General features: G+C 46.1%; 2 protein-coding genes and 1 non-coding gene across 3 annotated transcripts; 1 reads left to right on the top strand and 2 right to left on the bottom strand.

Annotated features, from left to right (window-relative positions):
• Positions 1–726: 726 nt before the first annotated feature.
• Positions 727–845, top strand: LOC116271347. Its single transcript, XR_004179912.1, has one exon. It is a non-coding gene; the product is annotated as a 5S ribosomal RNA (ribosomal RNA).
• Positions 846–14,585: 13,740 nt separating this feature from the next.
• Positions 14,586–16,050, bottom strand: LOC108583483 (golgin subfamily A member 6D-like). Its single transcript, XM_031657973.1, has 4 exons — positions 15,661–16,050; positions 15,152–15,243; positions 14,837–14,972; positions 14,586–14,746 (listed from the first exon to the last, which is right to left on the bottom strand). Exons 1-4 carry the CDS (start codon positions 15,686–15,688, stop codon positions 14,673–14,675), a joined length of 330 nt encoding a protein of 109 aa, XP_031513833.1. The 5' UTR covers positions 15,689–16,050; the 3' UTR covers positions 14,586–14,672.
• Positions 16,051–16,191: 141 nt separating this feature from the next.
• LOC101007436 (golgin subfamily A member 6-like protein 6) lies at positions 16,192–24,160 on the bottom strand. The gene is given in 10 exon segments (XM_031657977.1): positions 16,192–16,406; positions 17,469–17,703; positions 18,029–18,170; positions 18,500–18,558; positions 19,962–20,047; positions 20,050–20,067; positions 20,162–20,255; positions 20,344–20,394; positions 21,805–21,933; positions 23,590–24,160. Coding segments are annotated over 10 exon segments (1,113 nt in total). The 5' UTR covers positions 23,674–24,160.
• Between the last annotated feature and the right edge of the window lie 379 nt (positions 24,161–24,539).

The following is a 24,539-nucleotide window of genomic DNA, read 5'->3' as shown; positions in this document are numbered from 1 at the left end:
ATCTCGAGCCACTGCACTCCAGCCTGGGAGACAGAGCGAGACTCCAGCTCACACACACACAAGAAAAACTCTTAGAAGAAACCATAGGAATAATCTTTGTGACCTTGAATTATGCAAAAGCTTCTTAGACTTGACATTAAAAGCACAAGCAATAAAAGAAAAAATAAACATCAAAATTAATATATTTAGTGCTTCAAAGGGCACCTTCAAGAAAGAGAAGGCTGACGCGGTGGCACATGCCTGTAATCTCAGTACTTTAGGAGGCCAAGGCAGGAAAATTTGCTTGAGCCCGGAAGTTCAAGACCAGCCTGGGCAACAGAGAGAGACTCCAAATCTACAAAAATAATAATAAGTAAAAAGAAAGAGAACAAACAACCCACAGAACTGGAGAAAATATCTGTAAATCATGTATCTGATAAGTAACTTGTATCCAGAACATATAAAGAACTCTTACAACTCAAAAATAAAGATAAAAACTCAATTGTAAAAGGAGCAATGGATTTGAACAGACATTTCTCCAAAGATATACAAATAACCAATATGCACATGAAAAGATCCTCAATGTTATTGGCCATTATGTGAATGCAAAAAAAACTAAAATGAGATACCACTTCACGCCCCTTAGGATGGCCAGAGTTAAAGAGACACTAACAAGTATTAGTGAGAAAGTGGACAAATTACAGTTCTCACACGTTGCAGGAGGGAACGTACAAAGGCATGGCCCCAGTCTACGGCTATACCACCCTGAACATGCCAGATCTCATCTGATCTCAGAAGCTAAGCAGGGTAGGGCCTGGTTAGTACTTGGATGGAAGACTGCCTGGGAATACCAGGTGCTGTAGGCTTAAAGGAAAAAAAAGAAAAAAAGAAACAGAAGAGACAAAGGGAACTGTTTTCCATTTGGAAAACAGTTTTGTGATTCCTCAAACTATTAACCATGGTGTTGTCACCTATGGCTCAGCAATTCTATTCCTAATATGTACTGAAAGAAATGAAACCATGTGCACATGAAAACTTGTAGACAAATATTTGTAGCGGTATTACTCAGAATAGCCCAAAAGTAGAAACAACCCACATGTCCATCAACAGATGAATAAATGAGATGTGTGGTCTATCCATACAATGGAATATTTAACCATAAAAAGGAAGGAGGGACTGACATATGTTGCAACAGAGATAAACGTTGAAAACATTATTCTAAGTGAAAAAAGTTGAAAGAGAGCCCCTTGAAATTTCAGCACCCCAACATTTTTAGTGACTGAAATAATGAAAATTCTCATAGGCCCTTGCTTGCTTACACAAAAGTCAGCATCCCTTGTTCCCACAATATAATTATCATATAAACTGCTGATATGCTGTTTCTTTGTCAAGCAGAAGATAACACCAGGGTCATGACAAAATTTTTCAGAAGAAAGGGGCAGGCGCCGTGGCTCACGCCTGTAATTCCAGTACTTTGGGAGGCTGAGGCAGGCGGATCACCTGAGGTCAGGAGTTTGAGACCAGCCCGGCAAACATGGTGAAACTATGTCTCTACTAAAAATACATAAATTAGCCAGGTGTGGTGGTGGGCACCTGTAATCCCAGCTACCCGGGAGGCTGAGGCACGAGAATCGCCTGAACCTGGTTGCAGTGAGCCAAGATCGCACCATTGCACTCCAGCTTGGGTGACAGAGCTAGACTCCATCCTCTCCCCAAAAAAAGAAAAGAAAAAAGAAAAAACGAAAGAACAAAATCATGTCCTTTACTGCAACATGGATGCAGGTGGAGGCCATTATGGTAAGTGAATCAATGCAGAAAGAGAAAATTAAATACTGCATGTTCTCAATTATAAGTGGGTGCTAAACATTGGGCACTCATGAACATAAAGCTGGCAACAAAATGAACATAAAGATGGCAACACTGGGGCTTCTACGGGGGGAGGGAGGAAAGGAGACAGGAGTTGAAAAACTACTGAGTACTATGCTCGGTACCTGGGTGACAGGATCATTCATACCCTAAACCTCAGTATCATGCAATATACTCATGTAACAAACCTGCACATGTATCCCCTGAATCTAAAATTAAACTTGAAACTATTTTATTTTATTTTATTTTGCAGAAGGAATGAACGTCCTTTAAGGACGTTGTAACCGGCTGCTGCAACCCAGAAATCTGCTTATTCAAGGTGTTATCTGAGGCTGAAGAAACGCAGACTTCCCCTTCCCGAGTCCAAGTGATCTCATTGTTCAGTTCCCACCTATGAGTGAGAACATGCGGTGTTTGGTTTTCTGTTCTTGCGATAGTTTGCTGAGAATGATGGTTTCCAGCTGCATCCATGTCCCTACGAAGGACACAAACTCATCCTTTTTTATGGCTGCATGGTATTCCATGGTGTATATATGCCACATTTTCTTAATCCAGTCTGTCGCTGATGGACATTTGGGTTGATTCCAAGTCTTTGCTATTGTGAATAGTGCCGCAATAAACATATATGTGCATGTGTCTTTATAGCAGCATGATTTATAATCCTTTGGGTATATACCCAGTAATGGGATGGCTGGGTCATATGGTACATCTAGTTCTAGATCCTTGAGGAATCGCCATACTGTTTTCCATAATGGTTGAACTAGTTTACAATCCCACCAACAGTGTAAAAGTGTTCCTATTTCTCCACATCCTCTCCAGCACCTGTTGTTTCCTGACTTTTTAATGATCGCCATTCTAACTGGTGTGAGATGGTATCTCATTGTGGTTTTGATGGTGCTGACGAGTTGATGGGTGCAGCACAGCAACAGGGCACAAGTATACATATGTAACAAACCTGCACGTTATGCACATGTACCCTGGAACTTAAAGTATAATAATAAAAAATAATTTAAAAAAATAAAAATAAAAAATAAAAATCATAACTAATTGAATAAAGGCAAAAAAAAAAAAAACGCAGACTTTTCCCCCTCAGTTCCTTGAAACTCCCCCTACCTTACTCGCTAGCCACATAAAAACTACCTGCTTTTCATTCTTGATAGACAGAATTGAGAGAGTCTGCTTTTCCACCTTCTTGCTTTAGCCAAATCAAACAAACCTTTCTCTCTCTCCAAGCACCTGTGTGTCAGTGTTTGGCATCAACTGCACGCCACACACACAAGCCTGAACTTGGGGTTCTATTTCAAGGTCAGTCACAAAAGATCACATACGATTCCATTTATATAAACTGTCTGTAATAGGTGAATCTATAAAGACAGAAAGGAGATTAGTGGTTGTCTAAGACTGGGGACATTCACATGTAACTGCTAATGGTTACAGATTTCCTTTTTTTTCTTTTAAAGACAGGGACCCATTCTGTCACCCAGGCTGGAGTGCAGTTGTGCTGTCACTCACTGTAACCTTGAACTCCTGAGCTCAAGCAATCCTTCTACCTCAGTCTCCCAAAATGTTGAGATTACAGGCATGAGCCAACGCACTTGGCCTTGAATTGTACATTTTAAATGAGTAAATTGTATGGTACATGGATTATATCTCTAAAAAGGTTGTTTTAATAAGTTAACAAAACTAAAACCTATGAAACCTACGAACTCAAGGTAAAAAATGTTAAACTCGGCCAAGCATGGTGGCTCACACCTGCAACCCCAGCACTTTGGGAGGCTGAGGCAGACAGATCACTTGAGGTCAGGAGTTCAAGACCAGCCTGGCCAACATGGTGAAACCCTGCCTCTATAAAAAAAAAAAAATACAAAAATGAGCGAGGCATGGTGGCATGCACCTGTAATCCCAGCTACTCAGGAGGCTGAGGCACAAGAATTGCTTGAACCCAGGAATTGAAGGTTGCAGTGAGCCAAGATCACACCACTGCACTCCAGCCTGGCAGAGCAAGACTCTGTCTTAAAAAAAAAAAAAAAAAATTAAACTGTAGTCTTAATAAAAACTCACACTTTCAAACATCATAGCTCTATCACATTCCTGGTATCCACGGAGCACCTACTGAGGTAAAGACGCCTCTGTCCCTTCTGTGTACCCGTTTTGCTACCCAATGAGTCTTAGACAGTAGCAGCTTCTGCCACTAAGAGCAATCTCAGGGAATAAGAGGAAAAGAAAGAGTTCTGGACCCTCCTTTCTTCCTCTGTGCATTCACTCCCAAGGTGATCTCATCCAGTCTTTGGTATTAAATCCATCTATACAAGGACACTCTGAAAGGTATGTCTCATCCTGGACCTCCATCTCAACTCCAGACTAGTATATTTATTACCTGACATCTCCATTAAGATGTCCAAAAGATATCTTGAATTTCACAGGCTCAGAACTAGCCTCTTGATTACTGCCCCTCATATTTCAGTTACTCAGACCTAACATCCTCATCACCCTTGGGCCTCTCTCACTCCTCATATCCAAGCCATCAACAAGTCCTGCTAGTTCTGTACTTCTATTTTTTGGATTAAGGAGGTGGATTGTTCATATGCATGTAATTTTGCATCCTCACAAATTTCACTAAATTGCTGTAAAGGGAATTTTTTTTTAAGGGCAAACCATCTGTACAAGGAGAACAAGAGAAAGAAAATTACAGAATGTCAGAAACTCAGGCCAGGCATGGTGGCTCACACCTGTAATCCCAGCACTTTGGGAGGCCAAGGTGGGTGAATCACTTGAGCCCAGGAATTCCAGACCAGCCTGGGCAACATAGTGAAACCCTGTCTCTACAAAAAAAAAATACAAAAATTAGCTGGATGTGGTGGCACACACCTGTTGTCCCAAGCTACTTGGAGGGCTGAGGCAGGAGGATCACCTGAACCTTGGCAGGATGAGGCTACAGTGAACCGTGGTTGTGCCACACTGCACACTCCAGCCTGGGCAGCAGAGTGAGACCATGTCTCTCAAAAAAAGAAAAAGAATGTCAGAAACTGAACAGAAAATAGACAAGCGATAACTGATGAAAGACTTTTGAAAAGTTAAGTCCCAGCTCATGCTTGTAATCTCAGCACTTTGGGAGGCTGAGGTTGGAGGAGCTCTTGAACCCAGGAGTTCAAAACCAGACTGAGCAATAGAGTGAGACCTCATCTCTACAATAAAATTTTATTAAGAATTAGCCGGGGGGCATGCCCAAGATGACCAAATAGGAATAGCTCCAGCCTCCAGCTCCCAGAGTGAGTGACACAGAAGACGGGTGATTTCTGCATTTTCAACTGAGGTACCAGGTTCATCTCACTGGGGTATGTCGGACAGCAGAAACCTCTGCAGATGTAAATGTCCCTGTCTGATAGCTTTGAAGAGAGCAGTGATTCTCTCAGCACAGAGATTGAGATCTGAGAACAGACAGACTGCCTGCTCAAGTGGGTCCCTGACCCTTGAGTAGCCTAACTGGGAGACATCCCCTACTAGGTGCAGACTGGCATCTCACACCTCACACGGTACACCCCTGAGACGAAGCTTCCAGAGCAAGAATCAGACAGCAACACTCACTGTTCAGCAATATTCTATCTTCTGCAGCCTCTGTTGCTGATACCCAGGCAAACAGGGTCTGGAGTGGACCTCAAGCAAACTCCAACAGACCTACAGCTGAGGGTCCTGACTGTTAGAAGGAAAACTAACACACAGAAAGGACACCCACACCAAAACCCCATCAGTACGTCACCATCATCAAAGACCAAAGGCAGATAAAACCACAAAGATGGGGAAAAAGTAGGGCAGAAAAGCTGGAAATTCAAAAAATCTGAGTGCATCTCCCCCTCCAAAGGAACGCAGCTCGTCACCAGCAATAGAACAAAGCTGGACGGAGAATGACTTTGATGAGTTGAGAGAAGAAGTCTTCTGCTGATCAAACTTCTCAGAGCTAAAGGAGAAACTACGTAACCAGCACAAAGAAACTAAAAACCTTGAAAAAAGAATGAATGAATGGATAACTAGAATACTCAATGCAGAGAAGACCTTAAAAGAACTGATAGAGATGAAAACTATAACACGAGAACTATGTGACAAATGCACAAGCTTCAGTAACCAACTTGATCAACTGGAAGAAAGAGTATCAGCGATTGAAGATCAAATGAATGAAATGAAGCAAGAAGAGAAGTGTAGAGAAAAAAGAGTAAAAAGAAATGAACAAAGCCTCTAAGAAATATGGGATTATGTGAAAAGACCAAATCTATGTCTGACTGGTGTGTCTGAAAGTGACGGGGAAAATGGAACCAAGTTGGAAAACACTCTGCAGGATATTATCCAGGAGAACTTCCCCAATCTAGTAAGGGAGGCCAACATTCAAATTCAGGAAATACAGAGAATGCCACAAAGATACTCCTTGAGAAGACCAACTCCAAGACACATAATTGTAAGATTCACCAAAGTTGAAATGAACGAAAAACTGTTAAGGGCAGCCAGAGAGAAAGGTCGGGTTACCCACAAAGGGAAGCCCATCAGACTAACAGCAGATCTCTCAGCAGAAACTCTCCAAGCCAGAAGAGAGTGGGGGCCAATATACAACATTCTTAAAGAAAAGAATTTTCAACCCAGAATTGCATATCCAGCCAAACTAAGTTTCCTAAGTGAAGGAGAAATAAAATCCTTTACAGACAAGCAAATGCTTAGAGATTTTGTCACCACCAGGCCTGCCCTACAAGAGATCCTGAAGTAAGCATTAAACATGGAAAGGAACAACAGGTACCAGCCATTGCAAAAACATGTCAAAATGTAAAGTCCATCGATGCTAGGAAGAAATTGCATCAACTAGTGAGCAAAATAACCAGCTAATATCATAATGACAGGATCAAGTTCACATATAATAATATTAACCTTAAATGTAAATGGACTAAATGGTCCAATTAAAAGACACAGACTGGTAAATTGGATAAAGAGTCAAGACCCATCAGTTTGCTGTATTCAGGAGACCCATCTCACATGCAGAGACACACATAGGCTCAAAATAAAGGGATGGAGGAAGATCTACCAAGCAAATGGAAAACAAAAAAAAGGAGGGGTTGCAATCCTAGTCTCTGATAAAACAGACTTTAAACCATCAAAGATCAAAAGAGACAAAGAAGGCCATTACATAATGGTAAAGGGATCAATTCATCAGGAAGAGCTAACTATCCTAAATATATATGCACCCAATGCAGGAGCACCCAGATTCATAAAGCAAGTCCTTAGAAACTTAAAAAGAGACTTAGACTCCTATACAATAACAATGGGAGACTTTAACACCCCACTGTCAACATTAGACAGATCGACGAGACAGAAAGTTAACAAGGATATCCAGGAATTGAACTCAACTCTGCACCAAGCAGACCTAATAGACATCTACAGAACTCTCCACCCCAAATCAACAGAATATACATTCTTCTCAGCACCACATCGCACTTATTCCAAAACTGACCACATAGTTGGAAGTAAAGCACTCCTCAGCAAATGTAAAAACAACAGAAATTATAACAAACTGTCTCTAAGACCACAGTGCAATCAAACTACAACTCAGGACTAAGAAACTCAATCAAAACCACTCAACTACATGGAAACTGAACAACCTGCTCCTGAATGACTACTGGGTACATAATGAAATGAAGGCAGAAATAAAGATGTTCTTTGAAACCAATGACAACAAAGATACAACATACCAGAATCTCTGGGACACATTTAAAGCAGTGTGTAGGGGGAAATTTATAGCACTAAATGCCCACAAGAGAAAGCAAGAAAGATCTAAAATTGACACCCTAACATCACAATTAAAAGAACTAGAGAAGCAAGAGCAAACATATTCAAAACCTAGCAGAAGGCAAGAAATAACTAAGATCAGAGCAGAACTGAAGGAGATAGAGACACAAAAAACCCTTCAAAAAATCAATGAATCCAGGAGCTGGTTTTTTGAAAAGATCAACAAAATTGATAGACTGCTAGCAAGACTAATAAAGAAGAAAAGAGAGAAGAATCAAACAGATGCAATAAAAAATGATAAAGGGGATATCACCACCAACCCCACAGAAATACAAACTACCATCAGAGAATACTATAAACACCTCTATGCAAATAAACTAGAAAACCTAGAAGAAATGGATAATTTCCTGGACACTTACACTCTTCCAAGACTAAACCAGGAAGAAGTTGAATCCCTGAATACACCAATAGCAGGCTCTGAAATTGAGGCAATAATTAATAGCCTACCATCCAAAAAAAGTCCAGGACCAGAAGGATTCACAGCCGAATTCTACCAGAGGTATAAGGAGGAGTTGGTACCATTCCTTCTGAAACTATTCCAATCAATAGAAAAAGAAAAGAAGGAATCCTCCCTAACTCATTTTACGAGGCCAACATCATCCTGATACCAAAGCCTGACAGAGATACAACAAAAAAAGAGAATTTTAGATCAATATCCCTGATGAACATCGATGCAAAAATCCTTGATAAAATACTGGCAAACCAAAACCAGCAGCACACCAAAAAGCTTATCCACCATGATCAAGTGGGCTTCATCCCTGGGATGCAAGGCTGGTTCAACATATGCAAATCAATAAACGTAATCCAGCATATAAACAGAACCAAAGACAAAAACCATGTGATTATCTCAATAGATGCAGAAAAGGCCTTTGACAAAATTCAACAGCCCTTCATGCTAAAAACTCTCAATAAATTCGGTATTGATGGAATGTGTCTCAAAATAATAAGAGCTATTTATGACAAACCCACAGCGAATATCATGCTGAATGGGCAAAAACTAGAAGCATTCCCTTTGAAAACTGGCACAAGACAAGGATATCCTCTCTCACCACTCCTATTCAACATAGTGTTGGAAGTTCTGGCCAGGGCAATCAGGCAAGAGAAAGAAATCAAGGATATTCAGTTAGGAAAAGAAGAAGTCAAATTGTCCCTGTTTGCAGATGACATGATTGTATACTTAGAAAACGCCATTGTCTCAGCCCAAAATCTCCTTAAGCTGATAAGCAACTTCAGCAAAGTCTCAGGATACAAAATCAATGTGCAAAAATCACAAGCATTCTTATATACCAGTAACAGACAAACAGAGAGCCAAATCAGGAATGAACTTCCATTCACAATAGCTTCAAAGAGAATAAAATACCTAGGAATCCAGCTTACAAGGGATGTGACGGACCTCTTCAAGGAGAACTACAAACCACTGCTCAGTGAAATAAAAGAGGACACAAACAAATGGAAGAACATACCATGCTCATGGATAGGAAGAACCAATATTGTGAAAATGGCCATACTACCCAAGGCAATTTATAGATTCAATGCCATCCCCATTAAACTACCAATGACTTTCTTCACAGAATTGGAAAAAACTGCTTTAAACCAAAAAAGACCCCGCATTGCCAAGACAATCCTAAGTCAAAAGAACAAAGCTGGAGGCATCACGCTACCTGACTTCAAACTATGCTACAAGGCTACAGTAACCAAAACAGGATGGTACTGGTACCAAAACAGAGATATAGACCAATGAAACAGAACAGAGCCCTCAGAAATAATACCACACATCTACAGCCATCTGATCTTTGGCAAATCTGACAAAAACAAGAAATGGGGAAAGGATTCCCTATTTAATAAATGGTGCTGGGAAAATTGGCTAGCCATAAGTAGAAAGCTGAAACTGGATCCTCTCCTTACTCCTTATACGAAAATTAATTCAAGATGGATTAGAGACTTAAATGTTAGACCTAAAACCATAAAAACCCTAGAAGAAAACCTAGGTAATACCGTTCAGGACATAAGCATGGGCAAGGACTTCATGTCTAAAACACCAAAAGCAACAGCAACAAAAGCCAAAATTGACAAATGGGATCTAATTAAACTAAAGAGCTTCTGCACAGCAAAAGAAACTACCATCAGAGTGAACAGGCAACCTACAGAATGGGAGAAAATTTCTGCAGTCTACTCATCTGACAAAGGGCTAATATCCAGAACCTATAAAGAACTCAATCAAATTTACAAGAAAAAAACAAACAACCCAATCAAAAAGTGGGCAAATGATATGAACAGACACTTCTCAAAAGAAGACATTCATACAGCCAACAGACACATGAAAAAATGCTCATCATCACTCACCATCAGAGAAATGCAAATCAAAACCACAATGAGATACCATCTCACACCAGTTAGAATGGCAATCACTAAAAAATTAGGAAACAACAGGTGCTGAAGAGGATGTGGAGAAATAGGAACTCTTTTACACTGTTGGTGGGACTGTTCAACCATTGTGGAAAACAGTGTGGCGATTCCTCAAGGATCTAGAACTAGAAATACCATTTGACCCAGTCATCCCATTACTGGGGATATACCCAAAGGATTATAAGTCATGCTGCTATAAAGACACATGCACACGTATGTTTACTGCAGCACTATTCATAATAGCAAAGATTTGGAATCAACCCAAATGTCCATCAGTGACAGACTGGATTAAGAAAATGCAGCACGTATACACCATGGAATACTATGCAGCCATAAAAAAGGATGAGTTTGTGTCCTTTGTAGGGACACATCTGCTCTCCTGCCCCAGCAGTTTCCTCTGCTCACTCTCATCACCTTTCCTGCTCCTAGGCTCGCCTGGTCATGTGTTCTTCACTATCCTCTGAGTCTCCCTCTTTCCAAGCCACCTCCACTCTACTTGACACACTCTCCCTTCAGATACCAAAGTACACAAGCTCAAGTCCCTGCACCTCACCTTTACTCCCAGACGTGGAAGGAAGATGACATGAAGACCCAAACGCCACTTGGCAAGAGATCTGGGGTGTGCAGAGGGGCAGGTCTGAGGTTGTGGAAGCTCCAGGGGCTCCCTGCTGGAAGCTGCATTGAAGCTGGCTATTGAATGTGACTCTGAGCTGAGACCTCTTCTTGAAGCTCCAGACCAGGAGCCAGCTGCCAGTTGGAGCCCTCCATTTGGTGCCTCAGAGAAACCTTGCACTCTGTAGGTCTAACTCCGAACCCAGAAAATCCCCCCATCTCAGCCCCGTCTCTTAGGGAAAGCACCACCTCAGACCCAGTTCTGCACCAAACCCACATTTGAGTCATGGGGCTCCTGCCCTGCACTGTGAGCACTCTGGATAAGCCAGTGCCAAGGGGGAAAGAGCTCTAAATGCCAAGCCAAAACATGAGTTTCAACTCCACCTCCAGCTCTGAGAGCTGTGGGTAGGGAAGGGCCCTAGTCCAGTTTGCTGTAGAAAGACCAGTCTGCCACTGCATGGCACATGGATGGCAGGGGCAGAATGTGGGTGGAGAGAACAGAAGGTGGGCAGGGCGGAGGAGGCAGGGACATGGCTGTAGCCATGGAGATGCGGGGACAGACAGGACTTGGTGGCCACTTGGATGAACCAAGGGAGGGGTCTGGAAGAGACACCCAGTTTTGTATCAGATGTATATAGCATGGGATGCTATTCATTGATCGTGAGAGGAGGAGGAGGAAAAGGTATGGCATGGGAAGAGATAGCTGAGCTCTGTCATTAATGTCATTTGAAGTTCCCACAGAGAGCCAGACCCGCCAGCGCCTTCGCTGCTTCAGCCGGCCCTCAGGGTGGCTGTGCTCCCTGGCCCTCTCGGCTCCCGCTTCGTAGCTGTCAGCTGCAGTGGGAGACAGTTGCACAAGGGCCCAGCATGTCTGTGTGTTTACCCAGGGGACTGCTGCATGGCCCATGCCGAGCAGAAGCTGATGGATGACCTTCTGAACAAGACCCGTTACAACTACCTGATCCGCCCAGCCACCAGCTCATCACAGCTCGTCTCCATCGAGACGGAGCTCTCCCTGGCCCAGTGCAGCAGCATGGTAGGTGCAGAGGGAACCTGTGGCTCAGGCTCAGGTGAAGAGGCAACTCATGCCCAAGCCCCAAGCAATCAATATCCAGAGGAATGAAATGACTAGAGTTGACTTAGACTCATCAATACAGGGCGGGGAGGCCGGAGGAGAGTCCATGAGGTTTACAGGTGTCCAATATTTAATGAGGTCATGGTTTTGTCAACAAGAAAGAAATGAGAGTGGGAGCAGGATCACCGCTGGCTAGGCAACCAATGGGCCTGCATAAACTCTGCTCCGCTGAGTCTCCAGCACAACCATAAGCTCCTCCTCCTCATCCTCCCAGCCCCGCCCTACTCTCTCCCCCAGCTTGCTCAGCAGGTGGCCTTACAGGCTCCCTACTTACTGGGGGAAATAAAAACCACACTGAGGGAACTGACGGGTACAGAGGCCCAGGTGTAGTGGCGGGACCACAGGCAGTGCAGCACCTACCGAGCCAGGTGGGTAAGGGTGTGGAGAGTGGGCATGGCTGCTGCAGGCATGGAAAGGAGGCGCAGATATGGAAAGGAGGCGCAGATATGGAAAGGAGGCGCAGATATGGAAAGGAGGCGCAGATGGCGGCTCTCCCAGGGACCATTGTCAGGGTCTCCACGTGTGGACGTGTGCAGAGGTGGGGGTGCTGAGGAGGAAGGAGGTGCAGGGAATTTCTCATCTTCTCTCTACTGCCTCTGAGTTGGAGCTGACAGAGGGAGCCGTGGCCCACTGTACACTACCACAATGTCCCCACCCACAGGGTTAGAATCCCCGCCTGGAGGCAGCTCTGAGAGGAGCAGTCACAAGTGAAGAGTGCCGGGTGCTTGTGTCCTGCAGGGGGAAGGAGGTCACCAAGGGGGCTGACCCTCCTCTGGCCAGGTGGCTGCCTTCGGACACACCAGCCTCTCTCTCTAGCATGGTGGCCCGCACACACCCAGCCTGTCAAACCTACAGACCCCAAGAAGGCTTTGGCCAAATTAATGAACAGCTCCGTCTCCCAGGAGGAAGCACAGCTGAAGGATGTGGAAGGCAGTAGAGCTGTGTGTGCTCCACCCCCTCTCTCCAGTCGGACCGGAAAGAAGCGGGCTTTCAGCCAGGCTCACCCAGGCTGGGGTCTGAGTGTCACTGTCCAGCTGTTGGCTTCTTGCTGAATGGGTGAGCCCAGCTGCTCCTGTGCAGTTGCCACCCTAGTGAGGGTGAACAAGCAGGCAAGTTCCATTTCTGAAAGCGTGGGTATACAGTAAATATTAGGCTGTGGGCTGCTGGGCCAGGAAAGGGTGTTTATTTTTCAGGGTTTATTTATCTATTGACTTGATGAGGGAGGGTTGTAGGTACAACCAGTTTAAAGATGGGAATTTTGAGAGAGCAGGCAGGGATTTAGCGCTGGGGAAAGCAAGCAGGCTTGTCAAAGCAGCTGTTTTGGGGAGGCCAGAATCCTGTACCAATGTCCTCAGCACGTTCATCAGCTGCTGGGGGAGTGCCAGATAGGATTAAAGCACAGAACTTTCTGGATGATAGAAATGTTCTGTATCTTCAAAGGAGGTGGGTTACATGGGTAATGCATTTGTTAAAACTGATCAAAATGTAAACCAGATCTGTGCATTTCACTGAATATAAATTATGCCTCAAATTAAAAACATGTTTTAAAAGACAGATGGGCCGGATGCAGTGGTTCACACCTGTAATCCCAGCACTTTGGGAGGCTGAGGCAGGCAGATCACTTGAGTCAGGAGCTCGAGACCAGCCTGGAAAACATGGTGAAATCCTGTCTCTATTAAAAATATAAAAATTAGCCAGGCATGGTGGCACACGCCTGTAATCCCAGCTACTCAGGACGCTGAGGCAGGAGAATTGCTTGAACCTAGGAGGCGGAGGTTTCAGTGAGCAGAGATCATGCCACTGCACTACAGCCTGGGTGACAGAGAGAGAATCCATCAAAAAAAAAAAAAAAAAAACAGATGAAGGTTTTCAACTTTCACTAAAGGGAGAGTAGCTTTTTACAGATTAGCCTCCCCACAAGAGCAGTTAGAAAAACTGGACAAAAATGTGCCCCAGCAAAAACAATTGTTTGAAGGTAATTGGAGACCTAGCCAGGACTTGCGTGACCAGTCCTAGGAGGTGACCCTGAGTCTGTAGTGCTTTTCCCACATTTGGTGATTGGTAAACAGTAGACGACTAAGAGGCTAAGAAAGTGAGTATGAAGTTGTAGTTAACAGGCTGGAAAGCCTAGCTGAATGTTTGGCACTCTCACAGGCTGAAATGACCTAATGAGAATTTGGGTCCCACTAAGGAGATGGGACCCTGGAAGGGCCACCCCTAGGAGTCCAAGTGAATACAAAATAGACCACCCATCACAAAAACTGAAACCTTGAACCAGCTTAGTCCCAAACTAGATGAAGGTGATCTGCCCTTACTCCAATTGTGTGCCATAAAGTCAAAGTCAATACTCTCTGGAGGCAGGTAAAAGTTTACTAGGAAATGCCGTAAGACAAGACAGGACTAAATGAGAAAGACCAAGAAAAAAACCAATAGAAACATACATGTAAGGAAGAAACTTTTTTTTTTTTTTTTTTTTTTTGGAGACGGAGTCTTGCTCTGTCACCCAGGTTTGAGTGCAGTGGCACGATCTCAGCTCATTGCAACCTCTGCCTCCCAGGTTCAAGCGATTCTCCTGCCTCAGCCTCCCAAGTAGCTGGGATTACAGGCATGCGCCACCACGCCTGGCTAATTTTTGTATTGGCCAGGCTGGTCTTGAACCCCTGACCTTCAGGTGATCCATTCACCTCCGCCTCCCAAATTGCTGGGATTACAGGCGTGAGCCCCTGCGCCTGGCCAGTATTTTGCCACAATTTAAAATAAATACTTTTTTTTTTTTTCCAGGTTTGTGCTCAGACTATATTCTAAACAGTCACATGGCAGCTTACTCTTCTCCAGGCCTTGCTGCCGGCTTTTAGATGTTTATGATCTTTGCCTTCATGTGGTCTCCTCGGTAGAAGAACGGCATGCAGGGCTTGCTGTAAAGATCTTTGGAGGGAGAAAGGCAGGGCACTGAGCACCGTGCAAGCCCTCCCTTGCTCCTACCTGCCCACCTCACCCAAAGGCTCTACTCATCACCCTGCTTGTCGGCAGCTCCAAGCTCCTGAGGGCCTGGGGTCCCTGGTGCGGACTCATCAGCAGGGTTCTGGGCAGCTGCCTGCAATCCGCCATGCCCCTGGTTACGGTCACCCACAAGCGGAAACACCAGCTCCACCTGGAGGGAAAGGTGGTCTGTTGCCACGCCCGTGCCCACACCCACCTCCACCCCGCAGAGGTGTGGCATGTCTTAGAGGGTCCAGAGAAATCAGAAGGTGGGAAACCAAGAGCATAAGGGGGTCTGGGAGGGACCGCCAAGGCAGGCAGCAAAGGAGGGGCAGGAAGAGTCAGGCTCACCATGGCCTCCTGGCTCTTCAGTTTCTCTGGGATGCTTGGCATGGGCCGAGGTGCCTCCTCCTCCTCCACCTCCTCCCTGTCCAGTCCATCTCCTGTGGGGGGTTGCCAGAGGGCTCCTCAGACAACCCAACAAGGGAGGTAACAGTGGGCCCACCTCTGCCCCCACCCTCACTGTGCAACCCCGGGCCAGCCCCTCCCCAGAGGGAAATCAGCAGCTGTTCTTTATTTTTTTGAAGAGACAACGTCTCCCTGTGTTGCCCAGGTGCAGTCCCACTACCAATCAACACGGGAGTTCTGACAGGCTCCATTTCCGACCTGGGCCAGTTCACCCATTCAGAGGCCACCCTGGTGGTCCCCACTCCTAGGAGGTCACCATATCTATGCTGAACTTAGTGCGGATACCCGGTCGGCATAATGACCAACTGTTCTAAAGAGTCAGTCCTACGCTCCTAACAGTCCCCCCTTCTTCCTGGGGCTCATCTCCTCTTCCTCTGAGCGGTCTCCCATACCTTCCCCAGCGAGAGCCATGAGGCTCATCTGGGCCTGCAGCTGCTGGTCTGCTGGATGGCAGCTTCCAGCTGTTCCTAAGAGGCCAGGAAAGAGAGTGAGAAGGCACGGAGGTTGCCAGGTCGTCGCCCTCGGGGCCCCGCCCTCATCAACTCCCTCAACTGGGTCTCCTGCAACTATTGGTGGGCCATCTCAGCCACCACTTTGCCCTGAGCTTCCTGCTGCTGCAGCTGGGCAGTGCCTCCTTCTTAGAGGCCAGCTGCTGATAGGTGGCCACGTACTGCTGCAGGGGACCCAGGTAATGGTCTCACTGCTGCTGCAGACTCTGAGCCTCTTGGCTCTTCAGCTCTACCTGCAGGATAGATGTCAGGGTAGCTAGTGGCTGGCTTCCAGATCCTCATGTCCATTGCTGTGGGGCTCTATGCCTGCCCCTCCAAACCCCTCCCTACCATACCTCCCCCAACCTCCATCTCCACCATTCCACTACCAAACCACATACTAATTCTTCCTCCACTATTTGTGGTAAGATCATTCTATGTCCATGTTCCCCCTCCCAAACTCCTTCCAACTCCCCCAACCTCCTCCACTCCTTCCTTCCTCTTTCTCCTACATCTTCTCCCTACTCCTTCCTTCCTCTCCCACATCTTCTCCTCCTGCCTCTGCATCTTTTCCTCCTGTTCCCGAATCTTCTCCTCCTGCTCCCACAGCTTCTCCTCCTGCCTCCACATCTTCTCCTCCTGCCCCGCATCTTTGTCATCATAATCACGTCATTATCATCATAATAAAGCGTCTATGTTCATATCATGTTATCATCGCCAAATACATTGACTGTCGCCATCGTCATCATGTCACGACTGTCATATATCGTCTTCTCATAATAAGGTAATCATTTGTCATCATAATATTGCGTCGGCTATGTTCCTTAACATCACGTCTTTGTCATCATAATGGGTGTCTTCATCGCCAATAAATTGCGTGTTATGTTCGCATCCGGATCATTTTGTCATCATATCGTGTTTTTCATCATCATAATGGGTGCGTGTTCATCATCATAACTGGTGATCATTTTAACCATCATAATCGTGGAAATCATTTTATCATCATAGTTTCACGGTATATCATAATCGCCGTCTTCATCATCATAATCATGCTCATCATGTCGTGCGTCTTCATCACCATGGCATCACGTCATTTGCTCATCATGTCGCCGTCATTTGTCATCGCAAATACGTGATTGCTTAATCATCGCCAATCGTGCGTCTTTATTCATCATGTCGCCAAATCATTTAATATCATAATAAGCGTCATTTATCATCATATCCGTATCATCATATCATTCTATTGCTCATAATAAACGTCATCTCATCGCAATACATCGTCTCATCATATCCCACGGCTATCATAAACCGCGTCTTATCATCATATCCATGTTTGTCATATCGCTGGCAATCATATCGCGTCATCTCATCATAATACATCGTCATCATAATACACGAGCTGTCATCATAGCATCACGTCTTCATCATAATACATGTCTTTCCTCATATCGTAAATCTTCTCTTCCTTATCACGTCTTTATCATCACTTGTCTAAATTAATCTTTATCATCACTTAATAAAGCATTATATCATAATAAAGTAACATCATCATATCGCGGTATCATCATATCCCGTATGCTCATCATAATCATTGTTGTCATAATATGCGTGTCATCATGTCGCCGTCGTCTCATCATCACGAGCTGTCATCGCATCACGTCTTCATCATAATACGTATTGTCATCGCCAATAGTAGAGTCATTTATCTTCGCTAGCATCGTCTTTATCATCCTGCTCCCTTATCTTCTCCTCCTGCTCCCACATCTTCTCCTCCTGCTCCCGCATCTTCTCCTCCTGCTCCCGCAGCTTCTCCTCCTGCCTCCACATCTTCTCCTCCTGTTGCTGGTTCATGCGGTTCCACAACTCGTTCTCTTCCACCCGGGCTTGGAGCTTTGCTGCCACACTCTCCAGCTCCTTACCCAGGTGGTCAGCATCCGCCTGCAGCTGCTGCTGGAACAGTGAAAGTGTTAGTTTGAACCTCAGAAGGAAAAAGACTCATGAGCTAGCCATATAAATGTAATCTATACAATAATGGTTTTCATCCATAATCCTTTAAAAAAATTTTTTTAAGCCCTAACTCTGAGATTCTGATTCCCCAGGCAGGGCCCCAATTTGTAGATTTTTAGCACACTCTAGAGGATTCTATGCAGGACCAGAACAAGGACCCAAATTTTTGAGCTCTTGGCTGGACCTCCCCATAACCTGCATGATCCCTAGACCAAGGTCCCAGCCGGATGGGGCTCCCACAACCCCCGGGGCTCCAGCCACTTGCCTGTGGCAGTAGGAGCTTGGCCCTCTCCAACTTCCTTTTTAGCTCCTTTACGTTGAGCTGGATCTCAGACTTTTCAGATTCTACAAGTCAAAGTTTTTCTTGCAGTTCGGCATTTTTCTCCTTCAGGTCCTCATCGGTTATGCTATGACCAGAGGCAGTAGAGAAAGGAATGAATGAAGAACAGAAAGGACCGCTTTGGTGATCAACCCTCTACTTTCGCCCCACAACCACAGAACCGTGGCATTGGAAGGGACCCCAGGAATTAAAAGTCCCAGGTGGCAGGCCAGAGAGAAGACATGAGTTGCCTGAGGCTACCCATGAGTCAGTGGCACAGCTGGCACTAGAGCTTCCCTGCACACACATGAAAACCTGCATGAGCCTCTCACCATGCTCACCTGTACCCCCCACCTCCCAGCACACCACCCACGCTAAGGGCCTCCAGACCTCCCATCCCACCTTCCCCCATCCTACGTGTTTCTGTACAGCTCCAAACTCAGGGCGTCCCTCTCCTTTGTTAACTCCTCGATGTACTGCAAATAGAGACAGGTGAAGTCAGGACACAGCAGGCAGAGGAGCAGCTGGCCAACCAGGAACAACAGCTCTCGTGACTACTCCACAGTAACACTTCCTCACTCCCAATCACACCTGACATGTTCTCAAGGCATTTCCAAGCCCATGGTCTCATTTGTTTTTCTTTGTTTTGTTTCTTTCTTTTCTGTTTTGTTTTTTTGTTTTTTGTTTTTTGAGGCAGAGTTTCACTCTTGTTGCCCTGGCTGGAGTGCAATGGTGCAATCTCGGCTCACCACACCCTCTGCCTCCCGGGTTCAAGTGATTCTCCTGCCTCAGCCTCCCAAGTAGCTGGGATTACAGTCATGTGCCACCACACCCAGCTAATTCTGTATTTTTAGTAGAGATGGGGTTTCTCCATATTGGTCAGTCTAGTCTTGAACTCCTGACCTCAGGTGATACGCACGCCTCGGCCTCCCAAAGTGCTGGTATTACAGGCCTGAGTCAAAGCACTGGCCCTCATTTGTTTTTCAAAGAACTCGGTAAAGGTGGAAGAGACAGGGAAAGAGATTGAATTTATAGCTGGCTAACAGGGGCCCAGAGAGATCAGATAATATTGCTATTGTTATTACTGTTATTGCTATCACTGTTGGAACCTTTACTGAGTGCTTCACCAGGCACTGCGCTAACAGTCCCATTTAATCCTCACAACCTCCATAGGTGACGGTTACCATTATTACCTCTATTGTGTAGATGAAAAACATGGGGTATTAAAGGTTAAGTGCTTGCCTAAGATCACTTAGAGCTGGGATTTCAACACCCACGTATATCTGATTCTCTAAGCCCATTCTTTCACCGAGGGTAGGGGCACAGACAAGGAGGAGGAAATTAATCTTTTATTGACTTTTTAAAAGGATGATACGTTCACATAGTCCAAAACTCAGAAAGTACAGAAGGGAAATATCTCCCCCACAACACTGTTCCTCTCTCCTGAGTTTTTTATGAATCCTTACAAACATGTTTTATGTATATTACCATAATACATACACACACACATATATGCGTGCTCCCTCTCTCAACACAGATAATAACATACTCAAGATACTCTTCCGTACCTTTATGGTACAAGTACCCTAACCACCACTTAGGCCACCACTTGTGGCCAAGGCCACAGCCAAGTACGGGCAGGGCAGGCACTTGGCCTCCGAGCTCTCTGTCCAGTGCTCGCTCCCCACAGTACCCCCCAACTCACCCACAGCAGCCGACTCAGCCCCCGTCTTCCTCTAACAACCACACACAAAAGCAGCAAGAAATGGCCATGCTACCTTCTGGGCAGGACACTCCATCCTACAGAAGGGACCTTTAGGCTCACTCCTCCATCTGCGAAGCCAGGGTCCCAGGGGACGGGGCAGGTGGTTGGACTCACCCTGTCCGCCTTCTTCTTCTGGGTAATGACAGCAGAGAGAGCCCGCTCTAACTCTCCTGCAAACTTCCACGAATCATGCAGGCGCTCACCAGATCCCTGGACTCTCCTGGAATGGGAGACATTCAGATGCGGCCCAAAGGACTCCCCCTAAAGGCCTGTCAAATGCCAGGTTGAAGGATGACGGGGTGCCAGATTCCCACCTTCCAACTGCTGGGCAGCATGCTGGCTGTAATAGAGTGCCGTCTGAAGCTCACTTTTCTGACATGAAAGGATTCGTATGGTATGAACCTGGGCCTTTGGGAGAAAAGACAAGCAAGTGCTGACAGAGAAGCAAAGAAACCTTCTCCGGAGGACAGGAGGGAACTTCACACCCTCCACTCACTTCTAGCTCCCTCCTTAGGGCTTCCTGATGTTGGTGGCTTGCCTTCTTTTCCTATAGAAAGAGGAAGACAGAGCTCTTCCTAGGGGGAGGCAGAGATGGCACAGCAAGAGACATGCCCCCAGAATGGCACCACTGCCCCAGGACAGGCCCACCCACGGGACCAGGTTATCAGGGATCCTGTGGGGATGGGGTGGAATCTGGGGGGTGAGCCTTCTTCCTCAGGCTGGGAGTGGGCGGGATGAGACTGGGGCCTCTACATCTGAGTGCCCCCCCGAACCCAGCAGTCATGTCAAGAGCAAACAAATCACGTTACTTCTTCCAGCTGAGCTCGGTTCTGTTGTCTCTGTCGGGAGAGTCAAAGGAAGGTGACTGAGGGTGGCCCCCTCGACTCTATTCCCCAGGCCAGGAAGCGGTAGGCAGGGGCCAGGAATGGATTTTAAAGGCGAAGTTCTCAGACCCAATGGGAACACGAACTGGTAAACTCTCCTCAACTCCCAAAGAAAAAGGATTTGGGTCTTTGTTGGTTTTTGCCCACAGCCACAGAACTGAAAGTCTGAAACCAGATTCTCTCAAAAAGACAGTAACATAAACCTTCAGAGATGGAGTGTGAGAAAAGCCCACCCTTCTGCCAGCTTGTGATTTAGAAAGGTGCAATCATTCAACAAACACTGACTGAGCACTTACCGACCAGGGATGGTTCTTCACAGCAAGGATATAGGACGGAAAAGGCAGACAGGAGCCCTTGGCCCCGAGGTTTCCATTCTAGTGGGCCTTCAACTCTCAGACTCTCAGAGCTAACAGAAACCTCTGACACTCTCTAACTACTTCAGGAAATGCAAGCCCAAGAAGGAGAGTTTACAGCAGGCCCTGGACTAGGGATTAACATAAAAACAACAATGACAAATCTCATTTAAACTTCACAAATGTAAGTAAAACAATACCACTCCTATTTTACAGAAGTGAAAAGAGAGGCCCAAAGGGCTCAAGCAATTTGCCCTAAATCATATCCCTAGCAGATGGAGAAGTAAGATTCAAACCCAGAATTCTTTTTTTTTTTTTTTTGAGACGGAGTCTCGCTCTGTAGCCCGGGCTGGAGTGCAGTGGCCGGATCTCAGCTCACTGCAAGCTCCGCCTCCCAGGTTTACGCCATTCTCCTGCCTCAGTCTCCCGAGTAGCTGGGACTACAGGCACCCGCCACCTCGCCCGGCTAGTTTTTTGTATTTTTTAGTAGAGACGGGGTTTCACGGTGTTCGCCAGGATGGTCTCGATCTCCTGACCTCGTGATCCGCCTGTCTCGGCCTCCCAAAGTGCTGGGATTACAGGCTTGAGCCACCGCGCCCGGCCAAGATTCAAACCCAGAATTCTTAAGCAGTACCTGGCAGTTCTTCCACAATCTTAACAATTACCCTCCACCACCCGTTGGGCCCTCTGTCCCTAGGAGCCTGGCCAGCCAAGACCCACATCCTCAGGTGAGTGGCAACCACCAAAAGTGGTTGTCTCAGGGTTAGTGCCATTATTTGTTTTCTTCTTTTTGGTGTCGGTTGCTCCTTCACCAACACTAGGGTTGGTCTGGGGATGATAGTCTCTCAACTGTGTAAAGGAAGAGCAGCGATACTCATGAGCACTACAAGCTCCTACAGTCACATCCGGCTTTACAGTTCATACAAAATACTATTATAGAGCATCTGATTTAATGCCACCAACAACTGTAGAAAGTGTTGTCACAATCACTTAGTGACTGAGAGGGATTGATACCACGGCTGAAGAAAAGGCAATGATGGAACTTAAACCCAGTCTTCTGACTCTGAGTTCCAGGATTTTGCCACAAATCAGCAACTGCCAGGGACCAAAACCAGAGGCAGAGGTTGAAAGGCAAATATTAAGTAGGCAGGAACTGTACACTGTGTGGTTTAGAGTCATATATCCTCACACGTCTGTTAGTGTGAAGAAGTGCACTAAAACCTCTCAAGCTTTTACATCAATGTATCCTCGTGGCAGAAGACAGCCTTTCTGTTAAATCTGACAATTTAACAGAAAGAGGACAACCCAACCCTCATTTCAGGGAGAAGTCTTGTATACTCATAGATCTATGTGACTGTCATCCCTAAGTACATTAATGTTTTCTCTCTCAATAGAATCAAGGGAAACTGATGCTTCAGAAAGATGCCCCATATTTATCCTGTGACACTCAAAGTGCCCCAGGTTGAGATGAGATGAGGAAGATTCAAGCTGTCAAGTTCAGTTTCCCAAGATCTGTTCCACAGAAGATAAGCAGATCTCACTCTAGAAACTACTGACTGAGGGGCCCTCTGGTCCCAGAACAATGGAGAATTCAAATCTGAGGTGGAGAACTCAGAAACAATGTTAAAGTTCCTCCGGAGAGTAGAAGCCTGGGAGAAAACCAAACCAAACCCATTCTCCCATTGCCACCCAGAGACACTGTCAACGTGTTGAGCTCATGGGGGAGGTGTAGGCTTTTCACACTGTCAATGTGTGTGTTAAGGAAGTAAGGCAGCCTGAAACTTCTCTCTCCTAGGTCCCACAGTCCCCATTCCCCTTCCAGCTGGAAATCTGTGCTGCAACCAGAGGAACTAGAAATAACAAGAACACTTAGGGTACTGGGTCCTAAGACCAAAGGCCAGTCTGGTGGCAGTAATGACAGTTTCTAGAGGGACTGTGACATCACTACATTCCACTCCTTGGTGGAGTGGCGGGGGGAACACAAGAGTGCAATGCCCAAGTTGCCACTTTGAGATTGGGGAGGGGGTCACAGGATTGGGACCCGGGTCCTTGGAGATGCAAGCCCACAGAGCCCACGGAGGTCAGGCTTGGGGCAGTGGGAGGTGAGGGCCAAGTATGGAGCAGGGAGCCTCAGGAGTCACCTGCCCAAAGTCACCCTGGGGTAACTGGTGAGGGCAGGCAGGTTCTGGGGCACCCAGGTCCTTGGAGACGTGAGCCCAAAGAGCCTAGGGTGCTCAGGTTTGGGGTAGCAGGAGATAAGGGTGGAGTACGGAGTGGGAAACTCCAGGAGTCACCAGCTCAAAGTCGCCCTGGGGTGACTGGCGAGGGCAGGGGCAGGAATCATGAGGGGGGTGGGCTGGCTGACAAGATTTTGGTTTGGTGAGTCCAGAGGCACTGGGGGGCCCAGCCCAGTGTGCTTCAGGAGTGGCACGGACTCTGGCAGCAGTTTGGCTGTCAGAGGGGGCCTAGGGCTGGGTTGGGGTGCTGCAACCTGGTGCCTTTTACCTTTTCCTTGGCCTCAGCCAATTCGCCCTTTCGGGTTTCTTTGGACATCACCGGACGGGTAGGAAGGTAGGGTTGGGGCCACATCAGCACAATCCAGGCGAGGACAACTATACACCTCCAGTCACCTATACGTAGCTGTGTGACTGAGCCAGAGGAGGCGTAACCAGGGCTGCACTAGAATGCAGAATAGGGGTGTGGCCTTAATGCTTCAAGCCCATTGGTCAATGAGAAAGATGAAAGGGAAAGGAGGCGTGGCCAGACAGCAGCACATCATGAAGGACCTGTGATGTCACAGGGAAAGCCAGCCATGCAACTGCTGTCCCCGCCCACTCCCGGAGAGGGGTGGGGCTGGCTTTCACTTTAAAAACTTTAAAACTTTATTACCTCAATTGAGGTACGAATCTTATTAAAATGGAAATTTTATAGTGTGCTTGATGATTGATAAAGCAGACTATATTATCCAACATTCCAATAAGATAAATAATCACAATGATTTCTCTTTTTTGGAAAAACTTTCTCTGATTCTTCTACATTATTGTTAAGTTAAAAAAAAAAAAAAAACAAGAAACATGTCTAATATCTTTAAAAACACAAAGCTTTTGAGCCAGGCATGGTGGCTCATGCCTGTAATCCCAGCACTTTGGGAGGCTGGGATGGTCTCACCAGAGTTCAGGAGTTCAAGACCAGCCTGGCCAACATGATGAAACCCTGTCTCTACTAAAAATACAAAACTAGCTGGGCATGGTGGCAGGTGCCTGTAATCCCAGCTACTTGGGAAGTTGAGACAGGAGAATCCCTTGAACTTGGGAGAAGGAGGTTGCAGTGTGCCAAAATCATGCCACTGCACTTCAACCTGGGCTACAGAACGAGACTCTGTCTCTAAGTACATACATACATACGTACATACATACATATATATATATACACACACGCGCACACACACACACACA

Source organism: Papio anubis, chromosome 18 (assembly GCF_008728515.1).
Source record: "Papio anubis isolate 15944 chromosome 18, Panubis1.0, whole genome shotgun sequence".
Lineage (NCBI taxonomy): Eukaryota > Metazoa > Chordata > Mammalia > Primates > Cercopithecidae > Papio > Papio anubis.
Note: the sequence above shows the minus strand (reverse complement) of the source record. Positions and strands in the feature narration are given on the sequence as shown.

Excerpts from the sequence above, each read along its gene's own strand:
- LOC108583483 (XM_031657973.1), bottom strand. The coding sequence starts at position 15,688 with ATGAGCCTCATGGCTCTCGCTGGGGAAG. Across the intron at positions 15,244-15,660 it reads CATGGCTCTCGCTGGGGAAG|GAGATGGACTGGACAGGGAG; the intron begins GTATGGGAGACC and ends AACCCCCCACAG. Across the intron at positions 14,973-15,151 it reads TGAAGAGCCAGGAGGCCATG|GTGGAGCTGGTGTTTCCGCT; the intron begins GTGAGCCTGACT and ends CTTTCCCTCCAG.